Genomic DNA, 16,599 nt, shown 5'->3' with positions numbered 1-16,599 from the left:
ATGTGTCAGGAGGGGGGTGGTTTTCACTCGTCCCAGCCTTTGGGGCCATCTGGACCAGAAGGAGAGGTGCTGAGGAGCATCAGCATCGGGGTCCTGAGGCGCGCTGGGACTTGTGGTGGGCACTGAGCCAGTGCCACCCCAGGGTGGGAGTCCACCACCCCCATTATGCACACCACAGCCTGCTGCCATCCAGTGCCCCAGACATTGCTGTCCTGGGGACGGTATGTGTTTATGCAGCTGAATCTCACCCTAATTTTCAGTTGCCCACAGCCCCGTGCCTGCTCCCGGCACTGCAGCGAGCAGAGAAGCAGCTCAGGAATGCTGAGACAGTGCACGCTCTGTTTTGTACATCCAACGCCCTTAAGAGCAGCAAATGTGAGGAAGAGGTGGAAATATAAGGCTGGCTAGCATGCTGGGTGTGCGAACGCAGTCCCTTGGACCCCAGTGCCCCTCCACGATTACTTCTTCCTCTAGCCCTTGTAAAAGCAAAAGCAGTAAAATTAGCAGCTCTTATACGGAAGATGCTAAAGCAGGAGGCAGGGTAAGCCTTCCCTCCTGTGCAGCGCCACAGCTTGCCCCTGCCCGGGATGCCCTGGTACCACCTGGGTGACACCCTGGCACCACCTGGGTGGCACCCTGGCACCACCTGGGTGACAGACACCCTGGCCAGGCAGTGGCACCAGCAGAGCTGGGAGCGGTTAAATGTTTAAACAGGTAATAATTTACACAGGAGGCAAGTTCTACGGAAGGTAGTTGTTGCTTTCCAGGCTACTGTAAGTGCCTTAAAAACATCCCGCACCCCCGCCTCTCTGCTCAGCCGTGTTCATCCCCACGTTCCTCCAGTGCTGCCCAGGTCACACAGACCTCCTGTCCTGTCCCGGGCACCCTGCCACCCGGCCACCCGCCCCACAGCTGCCAGCCCGGTGCCTGTGGGGCTCCGGTTACAGCCCTATAAAGGGGCTTGGGGTGTGGGGCTGGGAGGGAGCCGTGCCGGGCACTTGTCATCCCCACAGCCATGGGAAGCAGCACTTTCGCCCTGGTCCTCGCCCTGGCCCTGGTGGCGTGTGTCACCCCTGCGGAGAGGAAGGTACAGGGATGGGTGGTGATGGGGACGTGGCGCTGGCACCCTGCTGGACCCCAAAGGCTGCTGCTGGGGCTGCGGTGCTCAGCAAGGGAGCTGGTGGGACCAACACTACACAGCGCTGAGGGAAGCTGCGGAGAGGCTGGGAGGGAGGGATGGCTCTTGCAAGGAACCCATCCAAAGACCAGCAAACAGAGCCATGCACCAGAGAACCCCGTTTCCCACCAAGTGTGCCGGGAAAGCAGCATGTCCTCTCCTTTAACACGGGGAGGACCCGCTGTCCCACAGGCGACAGCAGCAAACAGCCCAGAGCAGCGGTTGGACTGAAGGCAATCGGTGCCATGGGTGCGATGCTCATGCCGAGGTGGTGATGCCGGTGGCACCAGCTTCACACAGGGTCTGTGGTGCATCCCCCACTGCTGTGGCCATCCCCGGGCAGGGCCAGGGTGGTGGGGCAGGAGCAGGATTCCCCCCATGCCTGGCTGGGCACCCCAAGTCACTACACTGGCCTTGCAGTGCCTCCTCTCCGGGTCCTGGCGGAGCGACACCGGCTGCCGGATGGTCGTGTCCGTCCTCGGCGAGGATGGCAGCTTCTCTGGTTCCTACCTGCCGGGGCCTGCCGTTGGTGACTACGAAATCCTCACCTCCCCACTGGAGGGGTCCCAGCAGGACGCAGGGCTGGCCCCACAGCCCATCTTCTCCTTCACTGTGCGCTGGCGGCTCCAAGGTAGGCAGGAGGGGACCGTCACCCTGCAGCAGGGTGCAGGGGTTGGGTTCCTGCCCTGCCACCCCAGCTCATGTCACCTTGGACTATTCCAGACTCAGAGACCGCCCGGACAACTGTCTTCCTGGGCCAGTGCTATGTGGGCACCAATGGGGAGGAGACCCTGCACTCTCTGTGGCTCCTGCGAGAAGCTGCCGAGAGCCCCACCGAGGACTGGAAAGCCACTCGGTGAGTGCCGGCTCACAGCCGCCACTGTGCCAAGCTTTCCTGCACCCCAGGCTGGAGAAGGCAGAAACACCACAGGATGAGGCATGGTGGGACTGGGAGGGTGAGATGGGTTTGTCACCGGTGAGGAGCGGGGGCTAAGGAGCATCCCTTGACCTGGCCAGCTCCTGCATCCCGGGTGTGCCCCAGGGTGGGTGACCCCAGGACAACATCTAGCCCCATCCAGACACAACCCCCCCCAAGGACTCTCCTTGCACTCTGCCCAGCAGGGAGAGAGCAGGACATGATGCCAGTACCTGGTGCAGCCTCTGCCAGGGGGTGCTGGAGCCCTGGACATCCCTCTCAGCACCCAGTGAGGCAGTGGGGGACACGGTGCCTCCCCTTGTGTTTCCCCTCTGTCCCACCAGCACAGTGTAAGTGACCCTGGCTGGGTGAACCACAGTGATGTGGACTTTCCTGCAGGATTGGAACCAGCATTTTCACACGGATAAAATAACAGCAAGCGGGAGAATCCAGGAGGCCCAGGACCGCAAGGAGATGGCGCTTCCCCCAGCCAGGCTCTGCCCGTGCGGACGTGCTGCATTCCAGCAGCTCTCGGCCCACAGGTTCATGCTTTCCCATGGCCAGCGTGAGGGCTGGGCACCAGCTGCAAAATAAAGGGTTTCTGTGGGGATGCAGGGCTTGGCTCTGGTTTCTGCCCTGCCCCAAACCCGTGGGGTTTCTCTTGCCCCGCAGCCACCTCCCCATGGGGAGACTTCATGCAGCATCGCCAAGGGCAGCACAGTCCCTGGGGATGGGGGCTGTTCCATGTCCCCTCCCTGGAAGCGTGCAGGAACCTGCAAACCTACTGCTCTGCTGTGGGTAACCTATTCCTTGGGGTCCCTCACAAACTTCCCCAGGGGGTGCGGGGCAACCTGGGCCGTGTCTGGGCGGCGGGAGGAGGTACGTCCTCGGTGGGACTTTGAGGGCAGCATGTCCCAGGGCTGCAGGGCAGGCTGCAGGCAGCTCGCCCTCCCCCAGCGAGCGGAGCGGAGGAAGTTTCTCAGGCACCCGAATGGACATGGTGTCTGCAAATGGCTTTTGCAGAGCCGGCAGCCTCCCGTTCCCAGCCCCGGCGGATGCGGTGCAGCGGCCGGCTGCCAGCCCCCCTCCCGCCCCAGCCAACGGGGAAAGATCCCACACAGCCTGTCCCAAGAGAAACGCCTCAGCGCGGCTGTGTCCCCTGAGCGATACATACCCGGCGGGTCTCCAGACAAGCCTCAGCTACATGGTGCAGGGCCAGGGAAAGGACACATTTGGCATCGACTGGGTTTTTTTCGGGCATCCCAGCCCGACCTCTCCGCTTTCTGCTTCAGGCACCTTGACAAAGTCCTCCCAACATGACCGGCTCCATGCTGGTCCCCCAACATGCTGAACCACAAGGACCAGCAGCCCCAAGGCTGAGGTGCCCCGTTTTGGGAGCTGGGGGAAGGCAGTGGCTCCATTGCTGTATTTACAGTTGCTTTTTCACCCCGGTGCTCAGATTCCTGCCAGTTTTTCCATTTCCACCAGTATCCAGCAGCTGGTGCTAGTGCATAAAAATAGGATGGATGTTGACACAAGGGTTTAGGTTTCCTTTGAAAAGGAGTGTCTGTCTTACTTTTGCTACTGACTGAAATTCCCACCTCTCGCAGAAATCCTGACTCCTTCTAAAAAAAAGCAAAACCTAATTCTTTTAAAGCCATGAGCAGGAGTTGTTTTGTACCGGCCACAAAGCCCAGGCCCTCTGTGGCAACAGGAGGCAAATTTCATTTCATGCTTTCATAACTTTCAGTATGTCGCTATGGCGCAAAGGAGATGGCACTACTGACATTCAGGGAGTCACCAAGGGAAAAAGAGAGGCTTTCCACTTGGCAACACCCACACGGGACTTATCGAGGGCTGAGCAGAATATTTTGCCCTGAAAGGCTCATGTTTCTGGTCCGTCAGTGTGCTCCCACGCTGCTGATGCCGGCACCTGCCGGGACATGCGTAGGATAGGGGTCAGCCTTGAGAATTACAGAGGGAACACTTCGGGGAGGGCAAGCAAGGTCCGTAACGCTGACCTGAGCCATGTGTCCATGCGAGCAGTACTGATGCACACCGCCCGCACTCCCGTCCCCGCAGCCCGCAAGGGAAATGGATGTCATGGGGGTCTGCAGCAAGGAGGAGGTGGCAGAAATACCAGGTTCCTCCGGCTCCCCTGCCTGATGGAAACAAGGTGTGAGCCTCCTCGGCCAAAGGACTCATTCCAGGCATTTTTATCATCGCCACCCTTTAACCTAAGGCATGAGGCCGGGGCTGGGCTTCCTTCCTCTCGCCGGCTCAGAGCTGACCGCTGTGGGACCGACACGAGAACAGAGAAAGCGACGAAAAATAGCAGCCCCAGGGCAGCACCGGCTGTGACCGCAGAGCAGCTGTCCCCAAAACCACTAGCGCAGAGACGTCCCCAGTGCAGTATGGGGACCAGCTCCAGGCTCTGTGATATCCCAGCCTCTGACGCAAGCTTTACACACGGCATGGCAGCGCTGGCTGGGGCAGGAGCGTGCGTGCGGCTGTGTTTGGGCTCACCTGGCTCCATGCCCGCTCCCCCAGGGCTACCTCCCCTCCTGACATTTGGCCAAGCAAGCCAGACCGCTGTGGAGCATGGAGGTGGCTCCACCGCCCCTGGCCAAACACCAGCTCCGGTGGCTGCTCTCTGCTCTGCTGGCGGCACCACCGTGTTTTATTTCGGGTGACTCACACAATATTGATTAGCCTGGGCCAGGGACTCCCGGTGACATCAGTGGCATTACACACCCTGCCCTTGAACTGCAAAGAAACAAAACAAAAGCGAGGACAGGGTCCGAGATCTTCCTGTCCTGTCCTGGGGAATAAGGTCCAGTGGTTCCCTGGGGATGCTCCCAGGCTGCCTGCCCCGGCCAGGGCAGAGCTGCGACCTGACCCTGTTACGAGAGTGCTGCTGCCCGTATGGAGACGGCTGAGCCACCCCTTGCCTGTCTCCCTTCTCCGGGCAGAGGCACGACCTTCAATTTCACACATCCTTCACCTGCACAGCCACCCTTCCCTTCGCGGGTGGTTTGAGAATGCGGTTCTGCCCACTCCCACCGCCTTGCTGGGCTCCTGCACCCCCAAACCCCACGCTGGGCTCTGCAGCTTGAGCTCAGGGTCTGCAAGTGGTCTCGGTGATCCCAACCCTGATTTAGCAACCACCGGGCAGGCAGGGCCCTCCCTGCAGCCCCCGGCGAGGGGAAGGGGGCTGTTGTACCACACCGGCTCTGCTGCACTTCCTGCGATTGTGCAGCTCCCCGTTACGAAAGCGGCGGTGGAGGCAGACACCGGCTCCTCATGCTTCCTACCGGGGAAGCCGCGTGCCGGGGGCTCAGGGGTGAGCAGGTCACACCTGGGCCTGGGGTGGTCGCAACATCCACTTGTCTCCCAAAGTGGTTCAAGAGCTTTTTCGCACACTTTGAAGGGGTGCAAACTTGCACCGTGTCTCAACCGGCCTTTCTGCGCAGCCACAGCCACAGGAAGGGAAGGCGGCAGGCGATCCCCTTCGCTAGGCAGAGTGATCACCCCCGCCTCCCTTGGGTTCCTCCCACAACACTCCCAGCCCCTGGTGCAAGCCCTAGCCTCCATCCAGCAGCCCAGCCCCTCACCGAAACAACCACAGAGGACACAGTTGCACATCGCTAGTATTTATTCATACCTTAATGATAAGGAACTTATTATTATCCTGATCTAGTTGAAGATGTCCCTGCTCATGGCAGGGGGGTTGGACTAGACGACCTTTAAAGGTCCCTCCCAAACCAAACCATTCTATATGATTACATGAAATGTCCTGAAGTAGGATAAGGAGAGATGCTCAACAGGTACCACTAAGTTGCGCTCTGGGAAAGACACTGCTCACCGGCTCAAAGCCATTCTGCTCAGCCCTGGGGAGCAACCAGAGCCAGCTGACTGCATGACAGGCCAGTGCAGCAAAGCTTGGGCACATGAGGGAGGACACAGCTTCGAAAATGTCCTGTGGCCAGCAGAGGCTTCAGAAGAGCAGGCAGCTCTCCTGCTCTCTGCTCCACACCCCCTCAGCAGTCTGGTTCGAGGCATGCCTTCCACACCAAGGCCCAGACGCCCCACTCTCAGGACTGTGGGAGATGAAAGGCTCAGCCCCTAGTGAAGGGAAATGGCACACATGGCTGAGGAAGGACTCCACACTACCTTCTCTTGCCAGGCCAGGAGCTGTGCCTGTGGCTCAAAAGACAGCAGGAACAGGCAAAAGGGAGGGTCTGTCGCAACGGCAGGACCACTCCCTCTAAGGGCACTGAAGGTTAGCTTGCTATCACACCTAGAAATCAGGCGAGACTGCAGCATTAAGGGTAAGACACAAGGGAGAGATCCTTGTGGCTACCAGACACAGTAAGAAGGGCAGGACCCAGCCTGTTGACCTTCAATCATGCAGGGAAGAAGCAGGACAGAGGCCTCCATCACCAGCCGCATCCAGTCAGACCAAGTACAGGCACCTCAGGCCTGACTGCCTTCATCCTCCATGCCACAGGCCATCCCCGCAAGCCATGGGATGCACCCTGCGCTGCAAGCCATGTCAACAGCCATAGCAAAGTTCCCAGAGCTTCCTACTCCATCTCAGATAGACAGAGTGCAGCTACAGATACACAAAACAGAGTGTCAGAACAGGTCAACTCTAAAGCCATTCCTCCCTGGTAAACCCTCTGAGCTGTCAGCGATCGGGAGAGTATTCAGAAGAATCTGCTTTGATAGATTATCTGTTAATGCGGTACTGCTTGCCCCTGCCTGGCAGGGTGCCTGCTGTCACCCCCAGGCGGCGGCGGTCACGTTTCATCAGCAAGGTGCTGCTGGATGATAACGCTGGCAGAGTGACACTCTGCCTCTTGGGTTTACACACCGCTGGCACCTCTGACTGCAAAGGGTCGCTCTGTGAGCCCTGCTCCAGAGGCTTGGGAGGGCCCAGCTCAGAGAGGTCTGATACTGGAAGGTCGGAAGATGAGTTGCTGTTGAAATAGGATCTGGGATCGCGGTTGGGCAGACTCTGGTCCTCTTCCCATGACTGATGGAGGCTGCCCAACAGCGAGCTGTCCACAGGGTCTGGGCTGAACCCCTCCACCACAGCGTCCTTCTGCACATCAGCTGTTGAGATCTCACGGATCTGCTGCGACAGCACTGCAAGAGAGGTAGAGCCAGCCCTGTCATTCCCAGCCTCTCACCCTCCTGTTCTGAGCACGGGCCACCACAGAGCCCGTGAGAGGCAAACAAACTGTTCCAACTAGGGCTGCCTCCTCCCAGGGGACGGGATGCTGCACAGCTGCCAGGCACAAGCTCAGCTTGTGCTCCAAGAGGGACTGGATCCCTCCAATTCTGGTAAAGTCCCTGGCCCAGGACCTTGCCCCAAGGTGGGGCTCTGCAACAGGTTTGAGGAAGAGCCCAGAGCTGGGTTGAGAGAGCAAAGCCAAACCTAGTGGTCACCCCAGGCAAGGGGCTACTGGGTTGGAGGCACCCCAGAGTTCAGGCTGTCTCTGAGGAAGGTGCTCTGCCTCGGAGGGGCTTCACCTGTAGGCACACCTCAGCCCCCGGGCACTCACTTCTGAGCTCCGTCTGTGGCTCTCTTCTCCCAGTTGAGCAGGAACTGGGGGAAAGAACAAGGCAGGACAGAAGCATGACCTGGAAACAGAAAGAAGATCAATAAAGGACATAGATAGCATCACCAGCAGCAATAAACTCCTCTCGTAAACTTATAAGCACAGCGGAGACCCCTTCACAGACACTGGGTCTGAAGTCACTTACCATGGTGCAGGTTCTTGTTGTGGTGGTTCTTGTCGTGGACCGTCTCACCAAGGCCTGCAGTTTCTGCAACTCCTTGAGCAGTGACCTGCAAGAGAGCAGGCAATGCATGTTAATGCAGCGGCTGAACCAAGAGCTGCATGCTCCCCTCGTCCCTCTTTACAGCCAGTAACAGACCACGATCCCAAGAAGAGGAAGAGCCTTCCCCACCACATCTCCTGCCATGTCCAACAATGAGAGCTTACATGTTCTGCTTCTCCAGCAGATGCACCTTCTTCCGCAGCTTGTGATTCTGAGCTGTGCAGACTGCCAACCTTTCCAGGAAAGATGAGCAGCACAGGGGAAGAACAGAAATGTTTTGTTAGTCAAACGCAGGGACTTCACCAGAGTCTCTCCTCAGGTAATCAGCCACCACCTCTGGGTGTCTGGGGGAGAAAAAATTGCTCCTGGAGTCTATCTGGCACCACCTGAAGCAAACCTCAGAGAGCAACATCTCACTCCAGGTTTGGGGAGGGGTGAGCCTTGCCCAGCACCACAAAGAATCATCAGACTAATCCCTAAGGATGCTCGCTCCTAGCGGCACACCAACCTTGCAGATCCACGACATCAGGCTGTATGGCAAACTAGCCTGACCTGGAGAACATGCTGGACCTCGCAGGCCAGCACCTGACTTGAACAGAGCAAGCTCTGAGCCATCTCCAAGTACAAGAGAGCAGGGCAGGCTCTGCCCTGAGCTTCTGAGCCCCCTGAGGAGAGCTGCTGCCTCACACGGTCAGCCTCACTTTCTGCCCAGGGTAGCAAGACCCCAGCAGTGGCACAGTACAGCTGCTTGTGACTAGTACCCCCTGCTCCCGCCCCCTGGCAATGTTGTTAGCACAACTAATACCATTGTATGAGGTTAGCACCCATTCCCTGTGACCCAGCAGGTCACATGTTCATTCCCTTTCCCTCATTATCAGGCCTTGAAGGTCCTGTCCACCAAGTAGACAAAACAAACAGATTTCTTCTTCCCCTCCCTACCAGCCTCAAGGTTCCTGGGCACCAGGCTAGTTAACTCCTTCCTTACCAGCCTTGAAGGTCCTAGGCACCTGGCCAGCCCAGTGCTTTTGACGACCCTGTCACAGAGCAGGAAAGCGTAACAGCACTCAGAGCACTGTCCATAAAATTAAGCAGTTACAAGTCCTAAGGGAGAACTTGGACTGGAGCCGCTGCTGTAGAGTGAGATTTGGTACCCCCATGGCCAGGGACACCTCCACCATCATCTGCTCCTTCCCAGGTCTGAGGGGGTGACTCATATTCTTTTATATCACTTTCAAGTCAAGATTATGATCACTATATTGGTACAGCAAACCATGTATTAAGATCTGACCCAATCTGCAGAGGGTCCAGGTCCAAGTTAAGTTGTATTAGGATTGAGGTGATTAGAAACTGTAAGTTATATTATAAATTCTGTATTATGCTGCTTATAGATCGTACTACATTGCTTGTAGAAATTTTGTGCCATTCCAACCATAAATTCTGTGCTATACTAATCATAGTATGTTACAAAAACAAAGCTTTAAGTGAAACTGTGATTTAGTGCCATCATCATTCTGACAAGGGTCCCTAAAAGAACCTGTCTGTCCCTTCAGTGTTGGGTGACACTACCCTGTGCCCGTACCTGTTTTCCAGGCCATCCATGTAGATCTTCTTCCTGCGACGACTATCCTGGGCTGACTGCTTGTTCCGGATCTTCCGACGCACTTTCTTCGGAAGGCACTCTTCAGCCTGCAAGAATCATTCCTCATTAGCAGCAACACCAGGGCGTTGGCAATCCAGCCCTCACAAACCCTGCATACATCCCAGCGCTCAGCCCACGGGCTTTTGTCCTCTGTCCCTCACACACCACTGACCAAACTGCAGGAACTGCAAGGCAAACTCTGGCCTGCTGATGAGGCCAGCAGCTTCCCCTGTGTAGCAAAAGTGAGGCATACCTAAGGGAGATGAAAAGCACACAGCTCACAAACTGCTAGGCAAGTAGGGAAAAATAGGTTGGAGGTACTTGTGGTGTAACTGCCTCCTGCAGTCATGAGTGAGGAGACTGACCTGACAGCAGCCAGGTCTCTTTGCTCTTCGTTATCTACCTGATTAGCAATGTAGGGGCTGCTGTGCATGTGGACACCACCCAGGCCTCAAAAGGAGGAAAAGGACAGCAAGCCCTGCCACACGCTGCCCCGAACACAGCACCTGGGCACCAGTGCTCTCATCAAGGCACCATCCTGTGTTTTCAAACCCCTCCTCTGGCTGAAGCATTCAAGTGGTCCAACTCTGTTTGGGAGTCACAGGGTTTAGTGAGGACTCACTTTGTTCATTGGCCCACCGGTTGGCAATGAAACACTTTCTTTCTCCATGAGCTGACTTTCCTCTTCTTTCAGGACCAGCTCTGGGAAGTTGGACTATAAAACAGCAAAAGTATACCCGCTGAGAATGCACAGTAAAGGCAGTCCACCCCAGGGCAGAGAGGATGTAGAGAAAGCACACAGAACCGAGATCAAGCTGTCCTAAAACAGCATCATGCTTTCCTCAGAAATATCCCTGCAGGAGCCAAGCCAGGAGAGAAGGGGACATTTGACCAGAAGCAAAGGCTGGGACACACACGCACATGGCTGCCAGTACCTGCACGATGGCTCCAGGCACAAGCTGGGGTCCAGCATCCACAGCAATAGCAATGGGGAAAGTGAAGCTCTCTTCCAGTGCCTTGCTTGTGCCTTCCAAACCCATCCATGTCTCTGGGGAAGGAAAAGAGAGTCGAGCACTGGGCCTCAGTGAGGCACCTGACCCGTCAGCTTTGAGTAGCATGAAACCACAATTTTACAGCAGCAGAAAACCACTAAATTCTGCTCTCTCCATTACTGCCTGGCATACATCCAAAAAAAAAAAAAAACCCCAAGGTGGGACTGCTTTTCTGCTTGTACCCAGGACAGAAAGAGCCCAAGCACATAACCTACCAAGGTCAATGGAAAAATGTCTTTCTGCCGTGTCAGACCTCGCACTTTCCAGCACAGGCCAATCTCCATGGAGGTGATAGTTGTGATCAACCTGCACAATGTCTGAGCTCCGAGGGCTGCTGACAACATCACTGCTGGGGCTATGCGACAGATGCTGACCCTCAGAAATGCCGCTGTGGTTACCAGCAGGCAAATAACCTTGCACTATGCCTGGTTCTTCTTCAAAGGGGCTCAGCAGGGAGCTGATGAAGTCATCCAACTCCTTGTCCAGGAGCTGTGGAGAAAAAGCTTTTACTGAGCAGGGAGACAAACCTCCTGAACCACAACCCAGCAGCAATTCTCCTCAAAGAACTCACCTCAAGCTCTGGCACGCCCCAGTCTTCCAGCAGAGAGTTATTCTCCCCTAGAATGTCAGGGCAGGGAGCATCGTCCTTCAGAATGAAGTCAAGCAGGTCCTCATCTGCCAGGGCAGACAGTTCCTCTGTGCACGACATCTAAGCAGGACACCCCAAGTGAGCACAGGCGTGGGGGGAGACAGCAGCAGTCCTTCAAGATGTCCCTCAGCCCCTACAGACAAATCTCCCTGTGCAATGGCAACAGCTGCCAGGGGCCTGCAGTGACAACTAGGCCACAAGTACTTCCTGAACAAGGCTATCATACCAGCATTGGTGGCCTCACCAGGCTACTAGAATCCAGCTACAGGAGCTGCAGGAAGGAGAGGGAAAGTGGAAGGACCCCAGACTTTCTGCCGTGGAGACCATGCAAGATCCTGTAATTCCACTGAAGCCTGAAGGTGCTGTACCCCCAGCACACAGCCAGCGGGGCCAGACTCCTGGGGCGAATTATTATGAGAAGTTATTGTCATGGGTTTAACTAAAAGTGGGTTTATTAATGACTAAATGATAATCAAATGATAATTGATCGACGATTGAATGAAAATGAAATGGTAAACAAATGGTGACTAAGCGATGATCGAATGTCAAAGAGTGATTTGACAATGATTTAAATGATGATTTAAACAATAATTTAGGCAGTGGTCAAACACTGTACGACTCACTACACTTCTAATAATTAAGCTATAACTGCATATCTATAAACACCACTAACATACAATATACTTTTAGGCGAAATGTAAAAGGCCACTTATCTTGCAGTGGCTATCAGGCGCTGGGTAAAGAGTCTCTCAGTCTCGAGGAATAACCTTGAGAGACATCCCTGCCCAACGGGAGATCACGGCTGTGCACCCTGCTGCCATACAGGCTGGGGGAGGCTGCGGGCATTTATAGCACAAAGTGATGGACTTATCGTCAACCCCCCCCATGATGTCCTTGCCAGTGGCAGCTGTGGCTGGTTTATTTTCATTTTTCTCTAGTCCCAGCTCGGGCTGGCGGTGTTATCTCCTGATATGATACAGCCTAGGCTCCTCGTTCCCCGAGGACAAGCAGCCTGGCAAGGTCCTGAGGGCTTGCTGACCTGGACCAGGCCTGCTGGTGGGTGATGGCTGAACCAAAGCACTGCTCACCCAGACAGAGCCGGGGCAGCCCTTGCACCCCCACCCCAGCACCGCTGAGCTTTCATATCTAGCTGGCAGGTGCCACAGTCCAAAAAAAAAAATAAAAGACACCCTTCTCCCCCTAAAAAATCCCCAAACCCCAATCCAAGCAAAAAGAGAATGGGGGGGAAACCGGGCCCAGCCCCGACACGCCGCGCCCGCTGCTCCCACGGACACCCAGAACACTCCATCTGGGCAGCGTGTGCCGGGCAGGCAGCGAGGGGAGAAGGAGAGGGGACAGCGCGCGTCACAAGGACCTTCCCCCCCCGCAACCGGGACACACACCCGACGATGGCCACGAAGCCCCCCACAGCCCCAACTGTGAGTGCGGGCACGGCGCGCCGCGGACCGTGACGGCCGGGCAGCACAGCCCGAGGCCCAACCGCCCCCGTGGTCGGGTGTGTGTGGGTGTGTGTAGGTGTGTGTAGGTGTGTGTAGGTGTGTGTCCCCGTCTCGCCCCGCTATTCCCTCACCTCAGCGCAACGCTGCCGCCGGAGCCGACGAACCTGCCGCTTCCACCTTACCCGCCTCCCGTCAGACCTCGCGCGTTCGCCGGCCCCTCCCCTCCGAGGAGGAGTCACGTGGCACCGCCCATTGGCCGGGGGCGAGGGCGCGCGGCGCCGGCGGGGGGGGGGGGATGGGGTGAGGGGGTGCGTGGCGGGTGGCGAGCGGCGCGTAGCCGCGGGCGAGTAGCCGGGATGCGGCGGCGGCGGGGGGGCGGGACATGGGGGGAACGGGACACGGGGGGACCGGGACGGGACACCGGGCGGAGGGCAGCCGTGCCGTGCCGTGCCGTGCCGCGCCGCCCGGTGGCGCGGCGTGTTCCGTGGCGCATGCGCGGCGGGGGGCGCTGGGGCGGGAAGCGGGCGGTGCCGCCCCGCTCCGCTCAGCACCGCACAGCCTCGGCGGGGCTGCCGCGCTGCTCCTGGCTGCGCACAGGTACGGGGGAGACACGGAAGGGCGGCTCGATAACCGGGGAGGTGGGGCCCAGGGATTGGCAGTGCCCTGGATCCCGGGGGACTGCCGGAAACGGATGTACCGGGGGGAGCCCGCCCCGTTTACGGGGGGGAAGGGGGGGGGGGTCGTGTCCCGGTTACCGGGGCCTGCCTGCACCCACTGGGGCGGTGACCCGGGGGCTGCCGGGGCTCAGTCACGCCTTGGCCCGGTTTTGGGGCGCGCCCCATCGCCCCCCCGGTGGGGGGGAGGGGGCGCACGGGCGGGGCCTGGCCCCGCTGATTCCGGTCCTGCCCCGAAATAGCCGCAGGCCTCGGCCCGAAGTCTCCGGGGACCGAGCGGGAGAGGCCTGGGTGCGGACACGGTGGGGTGGGGGCACGAAGATTTACCGCCTCCCCCGCCCCTTCCTTTCCCGTGCCGTACGCGAGTGGGAAGGGTGTCTCTTGTCCTGCGGCGCGGTTTTGGGTGGGGACGCCGGAGGACGCGCTCCCCACGTCGCAACCGGGGAACATCACACCCCCGGAGTCCCCCGGGGGGGGGGGGGGGGGGGGGGGACGGGGACACGACACAACACACGCGTCCCCCCGGAGCTCCCCGCTAACCCGGGAGGGGGCGCTGGGCTGGGGGGGTACGTGGGCGCTGTGTGGGGCAAAGCAGACACCCCCCCCCCCCGTCCCACCCCCGTCGGGGGACAGCCGTCCTCCCCGGCACGGCGGGAGCAGCAGACCGGGCGGGGGAAGCCCTGCCCCGTCCTCTGCCCGCTCCCGGCCCCGTTCTGTCCCCGCTGCCGGCCGGATCCTGCCCGGGCCCCTGCGAGTTCCCCGGCCCTTTGAATCTGCCGGCAGGATGTCTACATGCTTCTGCCGTGGCTTCATCGCTGGCTGTTAGACCCATATTTGGTAGCAATAATTGTTTACTCCCTTCTCCTCTCCCCCAACCACCCCCCCCCCCGCCTCAACCGCCCCGAGCCTCGCTTGCTAAGAAGGGGAGGGGACATATTTTTGGGATCTTTAGCTGTGCCCGGAGAGCCCACTGGTAAAGGGATGGAAAACTCTCCTGCAGACCATGGGGTGAAACACACACCACCCCCTCCAAGGGCTAACGGTGGTGTGTGGTGAGCATTGGCCAAGCGCGCAGCTTGCTCGCCGAACGGCAGCCGCAGGGGTTCGGTGCATCCCGAAGTGGCACGTCCCGGCAGGCTGGGGGAAGGGGAGTGGGAAGGCTGAGGAAGAGCGAACGGGGACGCCCTCCTTTCCGGAGCTGAGCTTTGACAACTGCTGGGTGGAGAAATGTCCCCCAAAACCCCGTCACGCTCTCCTCTCGCTTTCCACTTTCTCCCTGGCCGGTGGCAGGCTAGTTGCTTGCCCTCGCAAAGCATGGATGCTTGAACGGGGCACCTGGTGGTCTCTGGATGCTGTGAGAGCCCCCCCCCCCCCCCCCCGCACCCTAAGTGCTTTTTTTGGGGTGCTGTGCCAGGGGGCCAGCTCGCCAAGGGTGCAGGAGAGGCTGCAGATGGAGTCCTGCGCCTGCTGGTGCCCATGCCTGCCTTGCTGGTGGGCAGGCGGGGGGTGCTGCCATCTGTGCCCCCCTGCCTTTGGAGGTGAAGGGGTGCCCAGCAGGAGCGGAAAGGCCTGGGGGTGCGTGGGAAATCCCGGCAGTTTATGGCTGGAGTTCCTTCACCTCGGTGTGGGTGAGCATCACCCATGCCCTGCCCGTTTCCCATGCCAGGCTGGGCTGCCCTCCCTGCGGCGGCCAGAGGATGCTGCTGCCCCATCTGTGGGGATCAGCTCTGGGGCTGGGGCTGGCCTCAACAGCTCACACTCCCCAGGAGCAAGCTGGGCCTCGGCTGGAAGAAACCGTCTTCCCGTCCGATGCGGACGTGCAGCTGAGAAAGAGGAACCGGGCTGAATGGGCTCGGCAGTGTGTCACGGGGCTAAGCCACCCATGCCTCCAGTGCCGGACAGAGATGCGTGTACTGGTCCCATACTGGAGAACCCAGCCACAGCCAGGTCTGGCTTCTTACCACGTTAATTTTTGACCTTGGTTCATTGTGTGCTGTTGCGCAGACACTGATGTGCAGGCAAAGCCACTGCTCGCAGGCATGGCAGTGGCCTGGTACCCGCCTGGCTGCGCCTGCGGAAAACCCCGGCAGTGGGGCGGTTTGCAGCTGATAAAGCTTCCTGCAGCCAGCTCCCAGCCTGCGGGAGGGGAAGCGGCGGGGGCGGTCCGGAGTGGGGCCTTTCCCACATTTGACATTGCCGTAAAAAAAAAAAAAACCCCAAAAAAAAAAAAACAAATCCAAACCTCATCCAGAGTCTCCCTTAGAAAGAGCATGTTAAAAAAAAGCTAAAATTGTTGCGTTTGAAGGTTTGCAGCTTGTTCTGGAAACTTGCCGTCAGTGCGCCAGTAGGCTGCTATCGAATTTTGGTTGATTTTTTATTTATTTTTTTTTTTTTTAAAAAAAAAGATATAAAACCTCCTCTGTAACCATTCTTGCAGCGCTAAACTCAGCCGGTACAAATATAGCAGTTACGTCACGTGACGGAAAACTCTCTCTCAGTGGTCCCCGTAATGACGCGGTGGTTCCTTGGGCCAGCGCGGCCCTGCCTGTGGCCACCCCTGCCTTTGAGCAGTGCCCGGAGACCTCCGCCGCCACCACCACCGTGATGGTTTTGCACAACCGGTGAGATGGAGGCAGGCGGGAAGGCTCCCCGGCGGAGGGTGGGACCCCATCAAGAAACCCCCTCCCCCCACCCCACCCCATTTTGTGATCGTCAAAGAGTTGCACGCAGCTTGCTATAAAATGCAGAAGTGTGTTAATGTGGCTGCCGGCGAGCCAGCTTGCTGCTCCGCTGCATTATCTGAGCCTTTGCATACTGACAACCGATTGCGAACGGGATTTGCTTTGCTCTGGAGGCGAGCCAGCGCAGAAATTTGGTGTGTGTTCATCGAGACTTGGTTTGTTTGGAGTCTTTTTGTTGTTGTTTTTTGGGTTTGTTTTCTTTCCATTCCAGTGGGGCAGCTTGAATTTCGCTGTCCTTTTCCTTTATTTTTCTGGTTTCCAGCTCCAGGCTCCCACGCTGTCTCATCCTCTATGTCTCGTCCGGCTTTTCCTTCCCCACGTGGTACCCGGAGGGGAGAGGTCTGCCGGGGCCGAGCCCTGCCTTCGTGCCGTCGCAGGAGGCGGTAGATCTGCTAAACCCCCTGTGATTAATTGCCACGTTTGCTGACAAGTCTCGCCAGG

The 16,599-nt window shown here is 58.2% G+C and overlaps 3 protein-coding genes across 5 annotated transcripts in view; 2 read left to right on the top strand and 1 right to left on the bottom strand.

The window, feature by feature from the left end:
• The first annotated feature begins 992 nt into the window (after positions 1-992).
• On the top strand, positions 993-2,700 carry LOC134508639 (avidin-like). 2 transcript variants are annotated; one of them, XM_063320483.1, is made up of 4 exons: positions 993-1,087; positions 1,598-1,808; positions 1,901-2,033; positions 2,493-2,700. In XM_063320483.1, the coding sequence occupies exons 1-4, from the start codon at positions 1,016-1,018 to the stop codon at positions 2,524-2,526; spliced, it is 450 nt and encodes a 149-aa protein (XP_063176553.1). In that variant the 5' UTR covers positions 993-1,015; the 3' UTR covers positions 2,527-2,700. The 2 variants fall into 2 exon arrangements, with proteins under 2 accessions (XP_063176553.1, XP_063176555.1); XM_063320485.1 differs by having other exon boundaries at positions 2,438-2,700.
• A 3,042-nt stretch (positions 2,701-5,742) lies between these two features.
• CREB3 (cAMP responsive element binding protein 3) lies at positions 5,743-12,949 on the bottom strand. The gene is given in 11 exon segments (XM_063321047.1): positions 5,743-6,945; positions 6,948-7,244; positions 7,664-7,742; positions 7,866-7,950; positions 8,108-8,176; positions 9,523-9,629; positions 10,205-10,297; positions 10,518-10,630; positions 10,850-11,123; positions 11,206-11,343; positions 12,875-12,949. Coding segments are annotated over 10 exon segments (1,305 nt in total). The 5' UTR covers positions 12,875-12,949; the 3' UTR covers positions 5,743-6,895.
• Positions 12,950-13,182: 233 nt separating this feature from the next.
• The window catches only part of TLN1 (talin 1), a 35,451-nt gene continuing 32,034 nt past the window's right edge, over positions 13,183-16,599 (top strand). For both annotated transcript variants that reach the window (XM_063319482.1, XM_063319481.1), the window contains exon 1: positions 13,183-13,340. The gene's annotated coding sequence lies outside the window, so the exon portion shown is untranslated. The remainder of the gene's footprint in view (positions 13,341-16,599) is intronic.

This window comes from Chroicocephalus ridibundus, chromosome Z, assembly GCF_963924245.1.
Source record: "Chroicocephalus ridibundus chromosome Z, bChrRid1.1, whole genome shotgun sequence".
Lineage (NCBI taxonomy): Eukaryota > Metazoa > Chordata > Aves > Charadriiformes > Laridae > Chroicocephalus > Chroicocephalus ridibundus.
This window is presented reverse-complemented; position numbering and strand designations above follow the sequence as displayed.